Source organism: Dipodomys merriami, unplaced genomic scaffold, assembly GCF_024711535.1.
Source record: "Dipodomys merriami isolate MVZ:Mamm:240054 unplaced genomic scaffold, mDipMer1.0.p SCAF_6, whole genome shotgun sequence".
NCBI lineage: Eukaryota > Metazoa > Chordata > Mammalia > Rodentia > Heteromyidae > Dipodomys > Dipodomys merriami.
The window spans coordinates 63077772-63099913 of record NW_027206179.1 but is presented as its reverse complement, the minus strand read 5'-3'; the positions used below and the strand labels follow the sequence as shown (position 1 = coordinate 63099913).

Here is a 22142-nt window from a genome sequence, read left to right as displayed (position 1 = left end):
AGAGGGATATAGTACAGGAAAGGATAGGCAAGAGAAGTCTCCAAATCTAACGTGATTCAGACAGATTAAAGGTCTGATCTTCAGGAGGTGACAACTCATGGTATGCTATTAGCTCATAAGTATGTTGGTGTCACCTTAGTCATCCTGTTACTAGTAGCACACTGGATTATCAGAATTAATGTCCCATCAGGACCTCAGCCCCTGAAGATTTGCCTGTTGGTTAGGTTTCCATGGCAATTGCTTAAACTTTTCATCATCCTTCCTTCAGACCTTGGAGAAGCACTATGCTCTCAGTTTCTATGACAACCATATAAACCTGTATCTGTGTCTGGCTCTATTGAAATAGAACACTAGAGATAGTGCAAATGAATTGGCTGCTCTCCCTTACTTGAAAAAAATTAATAAATAAAATAAAAAATGAAGTAATACACCTGCTTAGAAGTTTTGGGTCACAAGAAGGGCAAACATGTCCGACTGTTCTCTGAGCTGCATGTGCTGTTTTGTTTGTAATTTTTATTTTTGATACTTAGAGTGCTCACCCAGATTCTTCAGCTCACCCTGTCATCTTGTGTAATTATCTATCTGCCTTCCCCTCTGCTTGACAGCAGCAGACCTGCAAGTTCAAAGCTGTTTCCCTTCCTACTGAATATCAAAGGAGTAGAAGAAAGCAGGACAGAATGACTAGTCAGTCACCCTACCCAACATAGCCCTTCCACTGTGGAAAAATGAGCAGGGTCACCAGCTCAATTCACCATCAACATATTGACCCAAGGTGGCTCAGGACTTGGATTAGAGCCCATGGATAATGTGGAAATTCCATCCTGGCCATTCAGATATGACTCTATACTCTCTGGCTGGATTCATACCATAGAGAGCAGCCACCCACGATTTCACAAGCCTCATGCCTGTAATCCTAGCTACTCAGGAGACTGAGATCTAAGAATTGTGGTTTGAAACCAGTCCTGGAAGGAAAGTCCATGAGACTCTTATCTCCAATTAACCACCAAAAAGCCAGAAGTAGAGCTGTAACTCAAGTGGTAGGGTGATAACATTGATAAAAAAAATCTAAGCAAGAGTGTGAGCCCCTGAGTTCAAGCCCCCTCTCCCCACAACAAAACAAAACAAAACGAAAACCTGGTTTTGTTTTCTGCGACTATTTTTAGGGTGCACATTGGGAACGACAAATGTCAAGCAAAAGATGAAAGAGATGATACATGTGGGAAAAGATGTCAAAATCAGGGAAGGCTCAGCCTCCCCTGCTGTGCCTCAAAAACGGGCAGAATGGGATCAAATGGTTTTTCACATCTATAAAGGAGTCAAAGTGTTTTCATTCTGCAAGAGAAAGAACGTGCTGCTGACGGGTGGCATGGATCGGATCATTAGAGTCTGGAATCCCTATATGCCCAGGTAAGATGGCTTTCTCCAGTCAACAGTACCAATGATGTAGCAAGCTTATTAAAAGCAGAACTGGAGATCCAGTAATGGAATAATAATCCCTATCCAAAAACTAATCTCCCATACACACTGCCTAAGAAACTTCTGCTTATGGACATTAAAGATTCATTCCTTGAGCTTTATGACACTTCATTTCAAAGGTAAATGCCTTGTGCCAGTCACCAATGGTTCATGCCAAAATCCAATTCAGGAAGCTGAGATCTGAGAATAGTGGTTTGGAGACAGCCCTAGGCAAACACATCCAAGCAACTTATCTCTAGTTGACCGGCAAAAAGCGCTGTAGAAGAGGCGCTGTAGCTCAAGTGGCAGAGCATTAACCTTTAATGGAAAAGCTCAGCACATTGTCCAGATCCTGAATTCAAGCCCTACCTCTCCTCCCCCATGAATACACACACACACACACACACACACACACACACACACACACACATGCACACACACACACACACACACACACACACACACACACACGGTAAATGCCTTGTAAAGCCATAATTCATCCATATCTCAGCACCATTCCTTTCAGCAGACTGCTATCTTCCTTACACTGAACCACCAGCACTACAGTTATGGATTTTGAGGTGTAATCAATGTATTTTTAGGTAGCTCCATCAGGTGATCCCCAAGTACACCCTCAGTGGATTGTTTAGTCTCATTCAATTTACAATGCTATCATGCCTAAATATGGCAGCATTAACAGAAAAAGGAAGTATCATTTCTGGAGAGTGTGTGTGTGTGTGTGTGTGTGTGTGTGTGTGTGTGTGTGTGTGTGTGTGTGTGTGTGCGTGTGTGTGTCTGTGTCTGTGTGTCTATCATGGGGCTTGAACTCAGGGCCTGAGCACTGTCCCTGAGCTTTTTTGCTCAAGGCCAGTGCTCTACCACTGGAGCAACAGCTCCACTTCCCACATTTTTTGATAGTTTATTGGTAGATTTTTGGAGATAAGAGTCTCACAGACTTTCCTGCCCAGGCTAATTTTGAACTGCAATCTTCAGATCTCAGCATCCCGAGTAGCTAAGATTACAGGCATGAGCCACGGGTACCCAGTAAAGGATGATTTCTTGATGTAAGAAATCGGAGATTGCTCTGGAAAGCATGGCATTTGGGTAGCAAGTACCAAATAGTATAGCCATTTGTGTGTGGCCATCAGACTCTGAAATCAGCCACAGACTTTTCATGATAAGCCAAGCTGAGCAGATGTTCTAAGGTACTTCCTAAGTGATAATAATGACTACCATTTTACTAAGTACCTACTTTGTTCCTAGACCGGTGCAACACATATATTTCACTGTCTCTGCTCCTCGTGTCAACTTCACTTACAAACAACAATGCAGCTGGAGCCCTGAGAAATTCAGTGGCTTCCTGGAGGTCATGGAAGAATGGAGGTCTAAAGGCAGTTTTGTCATTTCTATCACAATATGCCAAAGATGGGGAGGAGAGAGAGAAATGAGAGTTGCTTCCTGCCTTGAGGTGGGAAGTTAGGGCTGGGCAGGAGCCACATGGTACATGTGGCATAATATTCTTGGCATAGCACTCTGGGGACACACAAGAGAAGCCTGCATCTCTCAGGGATGCAAGAGTTAGCCAAGATGGTACAGACAGATGGGCTCTGATTGCTGTCCTCCCATTGCCTAGCCAAGGACAATCTGATCAGGTGCTAGAGCCTCAGTTTCCCCATATATAATGGTGACCAGAAAATCTACCTCCTCAGATAGCACTTCAGAATTAAAAATGAAATAATCCACTTGAAACACTCAGCAGAGTGTCAGATACATAATAAGAAGACAATTATCTTCTATACCCACTTCTACTTCTTTAGATTCTCATTTGTCTAGTAACAGAGAACAATTTTCCCAACTCTTGGTTATAAAAAGGTTGTGCCTCTCGCTGTCTCCTCCTTCTCCCACACCCAGCCCTGAGCTTCTGCAAGGGTCCTGGGATTCCTTATAAGCTTCTATTGCAAAGCCCAGGGTTTAATACTGTTCACCTGCACAAAGAAAGGTGACATGGTCACCACTCCAGTCCCAGCTTGGGCTCTTGCTGGAGTCCTCTTACACAGGTATCACCAGTAGTCAGAGAAACAACACCCCAGGTTCTGTTGCACTAATGGGTTTATCACACAAGATAGCTCCATGTGATTCCAAAACACAACCCTCCTCCATGCCAAACAGAACTGCCAGATCTGAGCCAAGTTGTGTTTTCCATTTTTAGATAGTACAGATCAACCTGCATTGTGCTCATCGGTTCCTTTTCCATTCTAGAAAGCCAACAGGTATGCTGAGAAGCCACACGGCCCCTGTGAGCTACATCCACATCTCCTCGGAGGACAACAAAATATTTTCTATGTCCATCGACAACACTGTCAAGGTGTGTCTCCTTTTACATTTCATGCATGCCTTCTCTGGGCCAGTTTCAACAGAGAGGTAGCCCTTCTCCTGCACTCCCCTGCCCTGGACCGTTGGAGGGGGCTCTCCCCTGTCGTGCACAGGTGTGTGAGTTTCTCTGGAAGAGGAGCTCTGCAGTCAACTGAACACTTCAGGCCTTCACCATGCCTGGTGCTTTGTGTAGGGCTGAGCGGACCTTCCAGCATGGAGGCCCCTGCATGCACACATGCCAAATACATCCTGGTGCATACCTCTCCTATGTATTACAGGGTAGAGAAAGGGGGCTACAGAAAGAATAGAAGTCTCAAGAAGACAAGAATGCTACTAGTATCAGTAATAATATCTGATATGGTGTGGGGGGGGCGTGTGTGTGTGGGTGCATGTGTGTGCTGGTACTGGACTTGAACTTGAGGCTTCTAGTTCTGGCTTGGATTTTTTTGTTGTTGTTGTTCAAAACTGGCATGCTACCACTTGACCCATACCTCCATTTCCTGCTTTTTAGTGATTAATTGGAGATGAGTCTCATGAACTTTTCTGTCCAAGCTGATTTTGAACCATGATCCTCAAATCTTAGCCTCCTGAGTAGCTAGGATCACAAGTGCCCAGCCTTTAATATTTTCTTATTTTAAACTATATGGAGAGCAAGTGGGCCCTTTCTGAAAGGTAATAAACATTCTGGTGGAGGAATTAACACCACCATCTCATTTTGCTTGCCCTCCTTCCTATTTTTATACCACAAGCTCTGTCCACCTTTAAAATTAGGTTCTCTCATGCCTTTCACAATACAATCTTTTTGTTTTTGATGACACCAGGGGTGTGAACTCAGGGCCTTGGACTTACTAGGCAGGCTCTCTACCACTTGCGCTATGCCCCGGCCCTGCAACTCACTCTGATTTTACAAAAAGAAGTTTCACTAATTACATCCTTCATCCATCATTATGATCACCTTTTCCAAGTTTTCACCAGCCATCCATCCTAAAGTAGGAACTTTAGGGAGGAGACCAATGTCACACCAGCTTGCTAATCCCTCAGAGTATAAATGACTAAAGGATGTTGAGGGTTGAATTGTGTTCCCTTCTCCAGATTCATCTGTTGAAGTTCTAACCCTCAGTGCCTAGAGCGTGACACTATTTTAGAAACAGGGCCTTTAAAGAAAAAAGATTGTCCAGTTGGCTCTGATCCAGTATGATTAGAAGCCTATGAAAAGACACTAGGAAAATCTAGATTGAGGAGTGAGCATACAAAGTCACAGTAAAAACTGTAGCCACGTGCAAGCCAAGGAACAGCCCCATAAAAAAAAAAAAATCAGTTCCACTGCCTCCTTGATCATTGACTGGAAGAAAATACTTTTTTTGTTGGTTAAGTCTCCCATGGAAAGGTGTTGGCACCCCTAGAAACTGATGCCATAGATTTGCCTACTCTGTGAGACTAGGAATGATCCAGGCCTATATCATTCATTCCATCTACAAATCTACCAAGTGCTTGCCACGTGCCAAGAGTGGTCCAGGTTCAAAGACAAGGGAAGTGATAGAAGTCTCTGTTTTCATGGAGGTGATGATCCAGAGGATGAAGTCATATAGAGAATTACAAAATAAAAGAATTAACAAATATGCTCAATGGTGACAGATGCTACTAAGGACCGTAAGGCATAAAGTTAGGAAGTCCAGGGTTGAACACTCCATGGAAATTTTAGGCAGGAAGTAAGGAAAGAGCTGAACATTATGGAAAAATTATTTTGTGTTTTCTACAGGTTGGTTTAGGAATGACCGCAGTAAGATGACATTTAAGGGGAGAAAATGGAAGAAAATGAAGGGAAACACTATGCATTTATGTGCAAAATTAAAAATGAAAGAGAGAGAGAGGCAGAGAGACAGAATTGAAGGCATGCAAACAATAAGCATAAAGACCCTGAGGTGGAGGCCGGTAGGAGATGAGATTGGAGGGTAATCAGGAAAGCATGAGGAGGTAGATTGTGGAGAGTCATGCAGGCCTTCATACTGGCTTTCATTTGTCGTCATGCATTTGTATGTTACTTGGAGTTGTGATTCACAGGAGTGACATGAAATGACTTAAACGAGGTTTTAAGTAGATCATCGAGGTTCAGGGCAGACACAGGGAGAGTAGTCTGGAAGTTTTTGCAGCAGCCTGTTTGAGGATGTAGTGCCAGCACACAGATCAACAACCCCTTCCTCACAGTTCCACAATTAGTGGAACTGTGGCCAGATTTATTTGGCCATGGAACATAGCCTGGACTCCTTGAGTTTATTTGAGTGTTTTGATCTCACTTGGAGTTTGCCACAGAAACCTGTCTGACTGGGGGGGGGGTTCTGTCAGAGACTCCATTTAGGGTGTTATATCTTATATGTCCGTCCAAAATTCAAAATTATTCGAATTCCATAACATATCTAGTCCAAAGAGTTTTAGATAATGGATTGAAGGCTACTGAAAAGAGAAAAAAAAGGATTTAGTGATGTAGAAGAGAAACTTCTAGAAGTAAGAGAAGAAACACAAATACATGATGTACTACTTAAACCTATGGGCTACATTTAAGACAATCCTTACAGAGAAGTTTCTAGATAAAGGCCCCTGCAAATAAAGAAGATTTTTAAATCAATAATGTAACTTTCCACATTAAGATACCTGAGAAAGAAGAGCAAACTAAACCCAAAGCAAGCTGAAGGAAGTAAATAATAAAGATTAGAGATTAAATAAAATAGAAAAACAACAGACAGAACCAACAGAACTGAAAAGTGGTTCATTATAAGAATATCAACCAGATCGATAAACTTTGATCAAGCTTGATTAAGGGAAGGAAAAGAGAAGACTCAAATTACTAAAAATCAAGAATGAGAAAAGGAACATTATTACCCTCTTCAAAAAATAAAAAGGATTCTAAGGTAATGCTGCCAGCAATTGCAATGCCAACAGATTTGGCAACCTACAAAGAATTATATACATTTCTAAAAAGACACAAAGTATAAAAACTGACTCAAGAAGAAAAAGAGTAAGTATACTTATAATAAATAAAGAGATGGAATTATTCAAAACCACAAAACCACCTACTATTTTATTTGTATGAAGACCTCAAGCCACAGAGACAGAAAAGGGTTTCATAATTGCCAAAGGCTAGGGTAAGGTAGAACATGGAAAGGATGCAATGAGTATAGATTTGGGGGGGGGGAGGGGAAGTGGGGTGTACTTTAAAATCAGATAGTAGTAATGGCTGATACCTCATGGAAATACTGGTCTGTTTATTGACACACATTAAAAATGGGAATTTTGTGGTATATAAATTTTATTGCAATAAAGTTATTTCTTAAGGAAGAAGACCAATAGTCAGAAGATGACACCAAGGCTTGGAGTCTGAGCAAAAAAAAAAAAGCAATAGAAAATAAGATGGGTAAGATCAGGCGCTCAGTTGTAGATGCATTGAACAGAGTTGCTCTGAGTCTAGAGGGTTTCAGATTTAAATTTAGGAAGCATTAGCATTTAGATGGAATTTTAAGCCATGGACAGGATGAGTTGGGAAGGGAAGGACTGAGGCAATGAGCAGAGGAGGGGAAATAAAGCCCTTCAAAGATGGGTTGCTGAGTCCCTATGATGAAATGGGGTTGTCCTCTGTGTGTCCAATATGGCTCCTGGATCATGAACTTATCAGGTCCCATCTCCTGGTGAGGATGAGGAGGATACTTTATAGAAAACTTGGGTATCACAATCATAATCAGATAGATCTGGAGCCCAGACTCAGTTCAGTCCATCTCAGTAAACTTGATTCCAATGGAAAGATTTATGAATTTTGGTGTTTGATTTATTCTGAAAATCAGCTTCACCCAGTGGCTTCATCTGAAACCAGGAAGCTGCAGGCTTATAATGTTTAATGAGCTTGGCTCTCTTTTCAAAACTTGTGGTCCTCTGGTAACAATAATTCTGTATGTGGGACCACATCCTCAATCTTATTTGCTTTTCCCAGGGCCTCTCCATTTCCTCCCAATCTAAACTCATGATTACAAGATTAGCATCGTGCCTGTGATGATTCCAGCACATTGAACAGTTTCCCAATGTGTATTTAAAAATGTATTGAAATTCCATCATGGAAATGTGGTGTGTAAGTTATTTCTGAATATATTATTCCCCTCAAATAAAAACTAATCAAGTAGGAGCCAAACAGCTAGAGTTGGTCTGATCAGACAGTCGTCAGTCTTTTGAATGGATTTTTTCAGCCCACATCTTTCAGTTCTTTAAATCATGGTGAAACACAAAACACTCCAGGAGTTTGCTGGTTTTCTGGCATTCTCTGACAGCAAGTGAAGTGACAGATTCAGATTTCCTTTTTTACTTATTTTCTGTAAATTTAACATTACAAACCACAAAGAAGGCTGTTTAGTCTCAGCTAGAGTTAGGCTGCAAAGGAAGTTATTTCTTGGAAGGAAGATAGCATGATGTACTGGGTAGCATAAGAAATAAAGCCCATGCTCTCTATAGGTTAAAGGCATTAGAAGGTGGTTTCTGTCTACTGTAATGATCCAATGTTAATGGTGCTTTTTCTACCATTAGAGAGCCAGCTCTATCCAGCTGAGAGACCCAGTCTCCCTTAGGTTCTCATCCACATGCTTCATCCACATGCTAGTGGTATAAGAATAAAGAAGACACAGCCATCTCTTTAAACAAGTGATAGTAAGGCACTGATGGGTCATGTCTATAATACTAGATACTCAAGAGATTGAGATCTAAGGCTTATAGTTTGAAACCAGGCCAGGCAAGAAAATCTGTGAGACTCTTATCTCCAATTAATCATCAAAATGCAAGAAATAGAGGTATGGCTCAAGTAGTAGAGCACCAGCCTTAAGCAAAACAAGCTAAGGGACAGCATCCAGGCCCTAAGTTCAAACCCCAGTCTTAGAGCACATGCACACACACACATACAAGAGATACATACATCACTACCTCTCCCAGCCCACTGCTGAGTTCAGGACCACGCTGAGTGAAAGTTTGGCTGTCACTTCCCAGCCACAACTCTACATGTGGACAAAGAAGTATGGATTCAGGGAGGTGGTAGAAAGCTTTAGATACATCTGGCCATGAGTCTAAACTCTGAAACCACCACAAGTTAGATGACCTTGGGTGAATTATTCAATCCTCTAAATGAAGTAACTTAATTCTTTGGGGCATTAGTTTCATCTTTGCCAAATTGGGGGCAAGATCCACTTTGACAGATAGTTGGCTCACCAAAGGCTATGTATAAGTTGCTCTCTATAGAGTGATTTTACCACCTGAGACTTTCTTGAGCCTGATAAACACAACTCTAACTCCAACAAGATAATCTATAAAGGGAGGGATTGATGATCATTTAAGCCAGATCATTGGACATTAGCCTCGAGGGCTAGGGTCACAGGCAGGACCCTCTGTCTGTGATTCTCAATCCTCTGTGCACATGAGCTTCATCATCTCCTACAGCAGCTAGCTTTTTTCCCTCTAAGTGGCAAACAGCTGTATGTCCCCAGCCCCCAATTCACATCCCAACTCTCAGCACCAGCCAAAAAATTCTGAGGGAAGGACACAGATTGGCCAGACACATCTGCTACGCCTCTTGCTTGAAGTCCCAAAGGCAAATCTGTAGACACATGCACAAAATGAGGATGCCAGAGAGACAGCTTTGTAGCCAGTGATGTGAACATTTGTGAGCCTCATTATTTTCATTTGGGGGATTTGATACCTAGTCTGAAGTTTGAAGAGCATCTCCTCACCTTTTTCTTCTTGGTCCTTAACAGACATCCCTGTATAACATCCCACCTGAGGTCCTATTCCCAGACTCCAGAATTTGATGTGTGTTCCTGATCCTCTCCGAAATCTCCTTTTCTCTCTGTCACTTTATCAATTAGCCAACTTCCTGTTGTTATAACAAATACCTGAGACCAGGTGGTTTTATAAGGACTGGAAGTTTATTTAGCTCATGGTTCGGAGGCTGGGAAATCCAAGAACATGGCCTTGACATCTGATGAGGGTCTTCTTGGTGCATTATAAAATAGTAAATGGCTTCTCATGGCCAGAAAGAGCAAATGTACCAGTGTACATTCTCTTTTATAAAGCCATTTATGCCATCTGGATGGCCTCACCCTCATGATATCATCCAATCCTGATCCCCTCAGAAGGCTCCTACCTTCAAGTGTCATTGATGTAAATTGGGGGATTAAGTTTGCAGCATGAACTTTAGGGGGGACATAATCAAACTATAGCACCTTATATCATAAAGTGAGAGGAAATGAACAGATTGAATGAGTGATCATGGAGGTCTAGGGACAGATAATAAAACTGTTGAAAAAGGAGTAACTTCCAAAATCAGTATTTCAGAAAAGAGAGGGGACCTGTCCCCCTTGAGCAAGCCACCCTCAGGGTTGGTTTTACACAGGATTATTTTTTATTGGTCATGACTGTGACCCCATGCTGACCTCCCAGGTGGCATCAATGAAATGACAAGCTAGATCTTCCATAATCCATTTGCTAACTTCCAGGGAGAGCTAATAGGAAATAAACACAGTATAAATTCAGCAAATTAGGGTCTGGCATAAAAGGTAAAGGGCTAAAATCTCATCATAGCTAATTGGTTTCCTGGAGACTCCAGAAAGAAGAAGATCTGTCCATGCACATCTTGATCATGCTAAATCTTAGGTTTTCTTTTTGGAGAGAGAGAGAGAGAGAGAAAGAGAGAGAGAGAGAGGGGGAGAGAGAGAGAGAGAGAGAGAGAGAGAGAGAGAGAGAGAGAGAGAGAGAGAGAGAGAGAGAGAGAGAGAGAGAGAGAGAAAGAGAGAGAGAGTCCTGAGGTTAACTTTTGGTTTAGTTGCTTACTGATCCTTAAACTTGGGTGAGCTTGCTGAGGCTCTGTGAGTGGGTAATGCCTGCCTCCCAAAGCGGATTTAAGAGAACACTAATTTGCTAGGTCTGTGCTATAGTTTGCTATAATTCCTTGAGCCATGTGTTAGAGGCTTTGGGGAAGTGGTGGGACCTTTAAGAGGTGGGGTCTAATGTGAGGTCTTTAGGTTGCTGGAAAAGCAGTCTTGAGGAGGATAGTGAGATTCCAGGCCCCTCCACACTGTCACTTCCTGGTCATGTGGTGAGCAGTTTCTTTCCTTCACATGCTCCTGCCATGGTATGCTATATGGTTGAATACCTAAAGCAACAGAGCCAAATGACCATGGATGGGAATCTCCAGAACTATGAGTCAAAATAAGCCTTTCCTTTTATCAGTTAGTTTTCTCAGCTATCTATAATAAAAAGTGGGAAGTCCCATGGGAAAAAAATCTGTGGGATTCCTATTTCCAATTAACCACCAAGAAGCTTGAAGTAAAGCTTGAAGTGGCTCAAGTGCTAGAGCACCAGCTTTGAGTGAAAAGGCTAAGGAAGGAGTTCAAGCCCTGGTATTGGCACCAATTTTTGTTTAAAGAGAAGAAGGAAGGGGAAGAGAAGGGAAAGGAAGGGAAGAGAAGAAAAGGGAAAAGGAAGGGAAATGGAAGGGAAAGGAAGGAAAGAAGGAAGAAAGGGAAGAAGGAAGGAAGGAAGGAAGAAAGAAAGAAAGAAAGAAAGAAAGAAAGAAAGAAAGAAAGAAAGAAAGAAAGAAAGAAAGAAAGAAAGAAAGAAAGAAAGAAAGAAAGGACAAACCCTATTAGAGGACAAAAAATAGCTTTGTATGCCAAATGAGAGTCAACACCACACACCTCAAAGGCAGGTCCATGGAAGAGAGGTGACTGGTTATTTCCTTCTGGGGAAAAAAAGCTGGGAGAAGTGTGTAGTCAAAGGCATACCCCCCAGCATGGCCAAATACAACTCTTCCCATTCTTGTCCTTCACAACAACAAAGGAGAAGCAACCCTTTTTCAATCCTTTGTCTCCTAGTGGGCCAGTGTGAGGCTATGTTTAAGCTTGATCAAGCCAAACAGACAATAGCTAGCGAAGTAGCACACAGGTTGTTTATGATCTGCAGTTATACTCCCCTGTTTTCTCTGCAGATTTGGGATCTGGAGACCCACAGCTGCTTGTTCACAGCCTCCTCCAAAGCCAGTGGTATTAAGGGGGAGTTTGCAACCTGCCTTTATCTCCCTGGCCCCCAAGCCCTGTGTGTGGCCACTGATTCTGTAGCACTCCTGCAGCTGAGACTGAGGTATGAAACTGTTGGTACTTTGAGCTCCAATGCTAGGCCCAGACAACCATGATCAACCTCTATACACTATGTTCTGCTATTTGGACTTTTGCAGAAACTACAGGCCCTGAGGATCTAGCTTGTGCTCCTCTCTCTCTCTCTCTCTCTCTCTCTCTCTCTCTCTCTCTCTCTCTCTCTCTCTCTCTCTCTCTCTCTCTCTCTCTCTCTCTCTCTCTCTCTCTCTCTCTGTCATTATCTTTAAGTAGTTTTACAAAGGAGTTGCCATTTAACAAGACAGTTTATGAATGTATTTCTTGATCAATGTCACCCCTTTCAACATTCTCACCCACCCCTCCTCTACCCACCCTTTCCCTTACTCTTCTTTATTTTGTAGGCTATACATTGGATTCTTGACTGCATTCTGGCCTCCCCTTCTTTTCTTCATTTATCTACCTCTACCCCACCCTCCTCCTTTTGAGTACTTGCTTCCTGATATTTTATTTGGCTAAACGTTGACTTTGCCTTTCTCCCTGAATCTACCATATTTCAGCTACTATATTGCAGAGGTCTCTTTAATATTTTAGGGGGGTGCTAGTACTGGAGCATGAACATAGGACCTGGGCACTGTCCCTAAGCTTTTTCATTCAAGGCTAGGGCTCTACCATTTGAATCACACCTCTACTTCCTGCTTTTTGGTGGTTAACTGAGTCTCATGGACTTTTCTGCCCCAAATGGTTTTGAACTGCAATGTTCAGATCTCAGCCTCCTGAGTAACGAGGATTACAGGCATGAGCCACCACCACCAGTGCCCAGTGATCATTTTCCATTAGCTACCTCGCACCCCTGGAGTGACCCATGTTATACTGAAGTCTGTGAACTGCACTTCTTACACCACCTATCCCATCTGCCAGCCCTTTGTGTAAGAAGTTGTCCCAAACTTTACTACATATAGAGGCTGATAATCGTGCCCAAGGTGTCACCAGAATAATAAGAGTCCAAGCAGTGCTGTTGCTTTCCTTGTGCCTCATGTTTCAGACTCTTGTCCATAAAGCATGAGAGCTATTCTGGGGCAGCACATGCCCAGGTGATGAGACTTCAAGTGGGCTTCTCTTTCCCAGAGCCTCAGTATCCAGGAGCCCTTCGGTGCTCCTTCACCAGGCCATGTCACTATTGCCCCATCTGCAAGGAAAATGGGCACCCACCTTCTTGCCCTTGAACTCAAAGAGACCCCCAGCCTTGACCATCTCTGTCAGCTCTGGGTACTTGGGCTGAGGCTCTCTGGTCTCACAGAGAGTTTTAAGTTCTTCCCCCATGCACATGCAAGTCATCTCTTCATTTCCCAGAGCCTTGCAGATGAGAAGCAGGTGCCTTACGTAGGGAACAAATTGTCCTAGGGCACACAAGGCAGGCACAGATTAGGGACCAGTTCTACTCTTTGGTTTCAGCCATCCTGCTAAAACCAAAACTTTCAGAGATGTCAAATGAGAGAGGAAACCTTGCATTTCAAACACAATCAGGGGTAGGTGCTGGTGGCTCACACCTGTAATCCCACTCTCAGGAGCTGAGATTCAGAGGATTGCGGATAGAGGCCAGCCTGAGGGAAAAAAAAGTCCCTCAAAACTCCATCTTCAAACAACCAGCATAAAACAAGGCTGGAAGTAGAGTGCCAGTCACATGAACAAACTGAAGGCCCTGAGTTCAAGTACCCGCCTCCCTGGTAATAAATAAATAAATAAATAAATAAATAAATAAATAAATAAATAAATAAATAAATAAATGAATAAATAAATAAATCAGACAGTCATGTGCCAATAGCTCACAATTCTAATCCTTGGTACTCAGAAGGCTGAAATTTGAGGATCACAATTCAAAACCAGCCTGGGCAAGAAAGTCTGTGAGACTGCTATCTCCAATTTAACTACCGAAAAACTGGACCAGCCCAGAAATAATCAAATAAATAAATTAGACTGCTAACATGGTGACGGGGTGAATATGTTCAAAGTATACTATTTGCATGTATAGAAATATCACAATGAAACCCTTTTATATTACAAAATGCACACCAATTCAAAAGCTAAAAAAGTATTTCTAGATGTATGTTAAAAATAAAACCACACCAATTGAAAAACCAATCAGACAATAAGAAGCAGCTGCCTGGTCTCCCTTCTCCAGAGATATACAAATAAACCACCCTGAGTGGCCCTGGGAAAAGTCTCTCTGGCTCTGTCACAGAGCAACTCTCTCTTACCCGGATCAGTCACTTGCCCTGTGCTTTGACAACCTCAAGCCTTTTCTACCTTCGAAAAAGCACATCATTGCAGCTGGCCTACAGTATAGGTGTCATTTCCTCTTATTCACCCATTTCCCCTGCCTGGTGGCTACTTTTCTGTGAACTCAAAAGTCGGTATCAGGAATTCAAGACAAGGACACAGGAAAGCTTATAGAGTGACTATAGTCATTTGCACATTTCAGGTTCTTTTATCTCTGCAGTAATGGTGACTGGATTTTCTGAACCCAAAGCCATGACCCACAGAATCATAAATGGTTTCTCTTCATTGGTAAACAGAGGCACAAGAGGAATCTGAAATGCAAAAATCAGTCAGGGACCTGATGGCATGTCAAGAATTGACTTCACAGATGGGTGCTAGTACTACACCTGAAACACTAGCTTTCAGGAGGCTAAGATCTGAAGATTGAGGTTCACAGCTAGTCCAGGCAGGAATATCCCCAAGATTCCAATTAACCAGCAAAAAACCAAAAGGAGAGGTATAGCTCCAAGAGGTAGCATGCAGAGTGCTTACATTGAGCAAAGAAGTCAAACAAGAGTGAGAAACTGAATTCAAGTCATAGTACCAGGAAAAAAAGAAAGGAAGGAAGGAAGGAAGGAAGGAAGGAAGGAAGGAAGGAAGGAAGGAAGGAAGGAAGGAAAGAAAGAAAGAAAGAAAGAAAGAAAGAAAGAAAGAAAGAAAGAAAGAAAGAAAGAAAAGAAAGAAAGAAAGAAAAAATGAGAAAGGAAGAGTTAGCAATCCTATTTCAGAGATATCAATCCCCTTGGAGCTATCCAGAAGTGGCTAGAGCCTGTGACTTCCTGACCTGCTCACTGAGGCCATGGAACATGCTTGCCTGGGTTAGGAGGGCCTGGGCAGAGCAACTGCCAAGTGATTATTGCCACCAGGCTGGGAAACAATTGCAGGCTCTTCATTCAAAATGCCAAAGTGGGTAGCTGAAAACAGAAGCTTCCGTCAATCAAACTACTGTTTGTTCTACATGATAGCGTTATGCAGAACAAACAGCCTGCTTGATTGATTTCTTTTGCAGTAGAGTGACTAGATTCCACTTCACAGCAAACACGGCTTCAATCTCTAATGCTAACAATTAGATATTGGATCACGTCTCCTCTCCCCACCCCAGCCCACCCTGTCTCTGCTGTCACTCAGGATCTCTAGGACCTAGATGGAGTTACCTAATCTGCATCTGTCTAACTGAAACTCCACTCTCTTATCTCAAGGCTGGGGAAGGGAACCTAGGGTGGCTGCTCTAGCCAGCACTTCCTTTTATGGCCCTTGGATTCCCATCTGGCCCTTCCTCCTCCTCCCACCTGGGCCAGATCCCACCTTTACTTCCCCAAGCCCGATCCTTAATACCAGACTGTCTTTGCCCTTGAAAAAGACTCCTGGCACCATGCCTGATGCTTCAGATTTGTGGGGGGCTCGGCAGTTGTACAGGGCCTGAATCTGGGGCTATGCTGCAGAGGGCAATGAAGAAAGCACCGTGGATTAGCAGTGGGGGCAGAATTCACATTCAGTACTGAGAGTCTAGCGCATGCCAGGCCCCTGAAGACAGTTACATTCCCATCACTCCTCACAGGACCATCTATTTTGCAGATGAGGAAATTCATCCAAAGGGATAGGTTGCTGTCTGCTCTGTGTCCTAGCCGTAGGCTGGGGGTGGCTCATAGGGCAAGGCCATGCTTGCTCAAGTGTGCCATTTCACCTTAGCATGCATCACTCATCAGCCTTTGCCTGACTTGTCTGCTCTGAGTAAGAAGTGCTGCCTTTGGGCATGAGGATTCACTGAAGACTTATCTGTTTGTATTTGTTTAGGGGAAGGTCTAAATTAGTAGTGAAGATCTATTGTGTAATCTCAAAACCATACTCCTACTCTAAACAGGACATCTGTAACCAGGCATGGTAGTCCCTGGCTACAATTTCAGAGCTTGGGAGGTGAGCCAAAATGATCATGGATTTGAGACCAGCTTCAGGTACATGGCAAGATGTTGTCTCAAAACAGTGCTGGTCACTCATACCTGCAATCTTAGCCAATCAGGAGGCTGAGACCTAAGAATCAATGTTGGAAGTCAACTGGAGCAGGAAAGTCTACTAATCTAGTATCTCCAATTAACCAATAAAAAGCTAGAAGCCAAGCTGTGGCTCAACCTGTGGTGAGGCACCAGGCTTGTGTGTAAAAGCCAGGCAAGAGTAGGAGACCCTGAGTTAAGTTCCAGTCCTGCTTCTCCCCCTAGGGGGAAAAAAGAGATGGGACAAGGAGAAAGAGAGAGAGAGAGAGGAGAGATATATACTGTCTTCTTTTTCAGGAGCTATGACATTGTCTTATCACACATCAATTACACATATGATGCTCTGTGCTAATGAGATTGTACGTTTTCTCTTTTAATCTTCAAAACAACCAAGTATTACACTGTGTCATGCAGTCCCCTCAGCTGTCACCGTCTCTCTGTCTTTCACAAAGAAGGTCTGCCCCAGAGCCCCAGCTGGTGCTTTCTCACCAAGAGCCTGTGGTATGCTGTGGATATAACCCAACCTTCAGGCATGTGGTCAGCTGCTCAGAAGCATCAGTAAGTATTGACACTTAGTATCAGCAATGTGGTGTGTGCAAGAGTGGGCCTGACACCTCTGCCCTTCCTTAGAGCCCAGTTATACATTCTGGTTACATTTTGCACCAAGAAATAAATAATGGAAGTGGTGCTGTGGCTCAAGCAGTAGAGCACATGCCTTGAGCTGAAGAGCTTAGGGACCGTGCCCAAGCCCAGAGTTCAAGACCCACTACCGACAAAAAAAAAAAAAAGAGAGAGAGAGAAATTCAATTTTCCTCTCTTAATGATCAGGTAGTGTTTGGGTATTCTTTTTTTTTTTTGTCTTTTCTTTTTTGGTACTGGGGATCGAACTCAGGACGTTGCACTTGCTAGGCAAGCGCTTTGCCACTGAGCTACATCCCAGCCCATGTTTGGGTATTCTTAAAATGAGTCAGATGGAAGAGTTCCTCTAATGGCTTGTAGAATGAGCCATTTAGATGATCCATCCATCCCAGCAGTATTATTTCATTGAGACTCCCCTGTCTGGTGTAAAGCAATTACTTTCTCTTAATATATTGTCACTCTAATCCATGTTGGAGGGGCAGAGACTTCCATGGCTGCATCTCAGGACACAGATTTGTGAGGATCATCTTACCTGCACCCTTAACCAGTCACATAGTGTCAGCCCATCAAGGTGGAGGATATAACCAGTTCCTCTTGAACAAGGAAACCTGGCCCATCTTGTGACTCATCTTCCACTCCATGATAAGGAGAGGCTATACCCTAACCACACTGAGGAGGTCTTCCAGTTCCGCAATCTAGTAGTCAAGCAGCATTTAATGGTGGCATATGTTTCAAGAAATAGGTGATTGGATTATTTTGTGGTTGTGCAAATGTAATAAAGTGCACTTCACAGACCTGGGTGGTATAGCCTTTGTGTGTGTGTGAGTGTGTGTGTGTGGGTGTGTGTGTGTGTGTGAAAGCCTATTGCTCCTAGGGTTATGATCAACAGAGCAACAGGAGATTAAAACAAGCACAAGAGAAAACAATGGAAATTAAGAGACATGGCAAACATCAGATATTGAGGCTTCTATCAACACAATATTCTGTTTGACAGGTATCTATCTATCTGTCTATCTATCTATCTATCTATCTATCATCTATCGGAATATACATCCTAAGTCAAGACAACAATATGGTATAGTAAATCAAGTTACCTCATCATTTATTATCATTATTGGGTATCATTCATCATATGTGATGGTATTGCAGACTTTTTTTTTTAGGTCCGGTCGTGGGTCTGAACTCTGGGCCTGGGTGCTGTCCCTCAGCTCTTCAGCTCAAGACTAGCACTCTACCACTTGAGCCACAGCGCCACTTCCAGCTTTTTTTCTTTTTGCTTATATGGTGTTGAGGAATCGAACCCAGGGCCTCATTCATGCAAGGCAAGCACTCTACCACTGAGCCACCTTCCCAGCCCCCTTGCCAGACTTTTATCTATGATTGGCAGTGTCACCACAAACATATGAGTAGTGTAATAAGACCAGGACATTGGCATTGCTTGGACACCAGGAGGAAACAGGAATATTTCAGCAGTGCATGCATGTTGACTGAAATGCCCTCATGCAGCACATGACTAATCACTTTCTGAATCACTGGCCTGGGTACCATTCCAGGTGAACGCCCAGAGTACATGGCCTCACCTTTCCTGCTTCCTTCCTAAGCCAGGACTATCATACTTTAGGGTAGTGGTCTTGGATACAACCCTTACTTACTCCACACCTCTATATTGGGTTCCTCATACTCATTACAGCCTCATGCCAGTGAGACTCTGTTGAACAGCTTTCTGCCAAAGAGATTAATGATCAGTATGATTTTATTAAGTATTATAAAATGGATTACCTGGGCAAGAAGTTTGTTTTCAAACAATGATTCAGTTCCAGTACAGCTCCACGTAGGGCACATTCCTGCATAGCTGAGGCTCCTGCTGAGAGGGAATGCTTATCTGCCCTGCTTCCCTGCCTCCATGTAGCTGGCCACCTTCCTGCCCATCGCTGCCCCTAGCTCTGTTCAAACTGTTCCTATCCCCACCCAGAAGCTTTCCTGTCTCCTTTTCTCCTGTATACACCTGAGGATCCTTCTACATCCATCTTCTATGAAACTTTTCTTCCCAAGCCCCTGTGTTCAGAAACCACATTGCTATGTACACAATCTCTCACCTGAGTGAGGCTCACCTTCAACGAAGGCATCAGGTATAGGAAGCAAGGCATTTGTGTGTCCTCTCTTCTTTTCTCTTTACCTCCCTCCTTCCTTCTTTCTTCTTCACAGAACACAAATATTAGCTCCTCTAAGAAACATTCTTGCAACATCTTCAAAAAGACTAAGAAGCTAGATCAGCTTCGAGCTATAAACTCTTATTTTAAACTGCTTTTTTTTATTGTCAAGGTGATGTACAGAGGGGTTACAGTTACATAAGTAAGGTAAGAAGTACATTTCTTGTCAAACTTGTTACCCCTCCCCTCATTTTTCTCCTACTCCCTCCCCATAAATTGTGCAGATGATTTTCAACATAGTGTCTTGTGAATATCACTGTTGCTCTGGCTCCCCTCTTACCCTTTGTCTCACCACTCTGTTGTTCCCCTTCCCTTCCGAAATAGTAGTCTATAATTGTTTAATAATTGTATTCAGCTCTGGTACAATTTGAGGTTTCCTAACACACAAAAAAGAAAGTTCAAAAGGCTCTGCTGAGTGGGTGAGAGGGGGCAGGAGAATAAAAGGGATGGAAGAAGGGGAAATGGGGCAGGGGAGAGGGATAAAGAAGGTGAATTTGTTTGGAAGACATGGTAAGCCTTTATGGAAATGCCACAAGGAAACAACCCTTTGTATAACTAATGTAAGTTAATAAAAATATTAAAAAATAAATTTTAAAGGGAAAAAAATTAACAGTCTTGTTGGGCCTTTATGGCTCTTGCCTATAACCCAAGCTACTCAAGAGAATGAGGTCTAAAATTCAAAGCCAGCGCAGGCAGGGAAATCTATCTCCAATTAACTACCCGAAAGCTAGAACTGGAGGCATGGCTTAAGTGGTAGAGTGCTAGCTTTGAGCAAAATAGCTAAGGGACAGCACCCAGGTCCCAAGTGCAAGCCCCAGTATTGGAGCGCACGCGCGCGCGCACACACACACACACACACACACACACACACACACACTCACACACACTAACTACCTTGTAGGGACGGATATTGTAGAGAAAGCAATAGGGACAGCTCAGATGCCATCACAGCATTTTAGGAGCCTTGGCTCTGGAAAGGGACCACAACTGCAAATAATACAATATGCATGCCTGGCCATTAAAAACTAACAGCAGTTGCTGAACACTGGTGACTTAAACTTGTGGGGCTGGGAAGGTGGCACAGTGGTAGAGTGCTTGCCTCACATGCATGAGGCCCTGGGCTCGATTCATCAGTACCACATCCACAGAAAAAGCCTGAAATGGCACTGTGGCTCAAGTGGTAGAGTGCTAACCTTGAGTTGAAGAGCTGAGGGACAGCACCCAGGCCAAGTCCAGGCTCCATGACTAACCAAAAAATAAAAACAAAAACAAACTCATAATCCTAACTAATCAGGAGATCTGATGATTGGAGTTCAAAGCCAGCCTGGGCAGGAAAGTCCGTGAAATTCTTATCTCTAATTAACCACCAAAAAAATCTGAAATGGAGCTCAAGTGATAGAACATTAACCTTGAGCAAACAAGCTAAGGAAAAGCACCCAGGCCCTGAGTTCAAGTCCCAGTACAGACACAATAAATAAACAAAAAATAAATGTCCTAACTTTCAGGCCATAAGAAAGGACCCATTAGCCCTGGGTTAATTCCATGGTAACATCATCTGCCTCCTTCCATAGCTCTGCTTTCCCTCTGCATCTCTCCTCTGGCAGTAGGTGGCAAGTAGATATTGAGTTGAGATATAAATACTCTCACAGCTATTATGGTAGTAGGCACATGCTGGGAATAGATTCTCCAACATTGAGTGAATTAAATTAGTGATCTCAGTATGTGCTGCCTTGCAGATTTGCTGCTGGGTTAAATCTCTGTAGAATCGTGATGTCACCATCTTGATCTAAATCCCATTGCACACTTGATAATTGTGGTAGAGAGAGTATAGCCAAACATCTTCATGAAACACAAACTGATGCATACCACAAAACCACACTGCCTACTTGGTCATGAATGCAGAAGCCTGAAAACTGCACAACATATTATTCATCAATTGAATGTTTATAGCATATTACATATTTAAACTTACATATATATAGTGATGAAACTTGGTTTTATAAGAATAACAGATGACTATCAGGAGAACTTAAACTGTAGATATTAGTGAAAAGATTTTAAAATCTAGTATCAAATTTTTAATTTTACTCTTGTGTGTACTTGTACTAGGGTGTAAACTCAGAGTTTCACTCTTTTTTGCTAAAGTCTGGCACTCTGCCACTTGAGCCACACCCACACTTCCATCTTCTTGCTGGTTAATTTAAGAGAGGCATTTCATGGACTTTTCTGCAAGGCACTGGCTTTGAATCACAATCGCCAGATCTCAGCTTCCTGAATAGCTAGGATTACAGATCTGAGCCACTGGTGCCCAACTGGAGATATGTCTTTTAAGAGAAAAAGCCACTTAGGACTCTGGGAGAAGGTTGCAACCTGCAAGGTAGGGGGTGGGGATGAAAGGGCTTCAGAAGAAACTACCCTGCCAGCACCCTGACCTTGAACTTCTGCCTAGAGACTATGCTACAGTACATCTCTATCGCTGAAGCCACATGGTTGTGGTACCTTGTTTCAGCCCTAGCCAATAGTTTGCTAGTGTGTACCAGAAGCACCAATCTATCTTTATTTTATTTTTTTTATTGTGAGAATACTGTACAGAGGAGTTACAATTACATGGGCAAGATAATGAGTGCATTTCTTATCAAGCATTGCTGCCTCCTCTTTGTTTCCCCTTCCTATCCTTTCCCATACTCTCTCCTCCCCCTTCCCACCAAAGTTGTAAAGTTCATTTTTTGACATAACGACTTGTACATCTCATTGTTGCAATGGGTCTACCTGTATCCCTAATTAAACGATTTGTTTTTTCCATTCCCCTTCACAAATTATACCAACATCAAATACAGTGAAAGCAGGGGTTATATCATGGGGGAGGGACGTACAAAGCAACATAGAAATCATCTTGTAAATATGTTAGAAACAATTGCATGGAAGGAAAAAAAACATTTGAATACTTATCAGGGTTCATTCCCCTAACATCAATTATCTGACCTTTTCTGGTTGACTCATACATATACTAGTTATTGCAAATTAGAGAA

At 42.8% G+C, this 22142-nt stretch overlaps 1 protein-coding gene across 1 annotated transcript in view; it reads left to right on the top strand.

Annotated features, from left to right (window-relative positions):
- Positions 1–1207: 1207 nt before the first annotated feature.
- LOC138814320 (cilia- and flagella-associated protein 337-like) overlaps positions 1208–22142 on the top strand; it is a 48237-nt gene continuing 27302 nt past the window's right edge. The window contains exons 1-4 of the mRNA XM_070003316.1: positions 1208–1407; positions 3715–3820; positions 11837–11988; positions 16720–16822. Of these exons, the coding sequence (XP_069859417.1) occupies positions 1208–1407; positions 3715–3820; positions 11837–11988; positions 16720–16822 (561 nt within the window). The remainder of the gene's footprint in view (positions 1408–3714; positions 3821–11836; positions 11989–16719; positions 16823–22142) is intronic.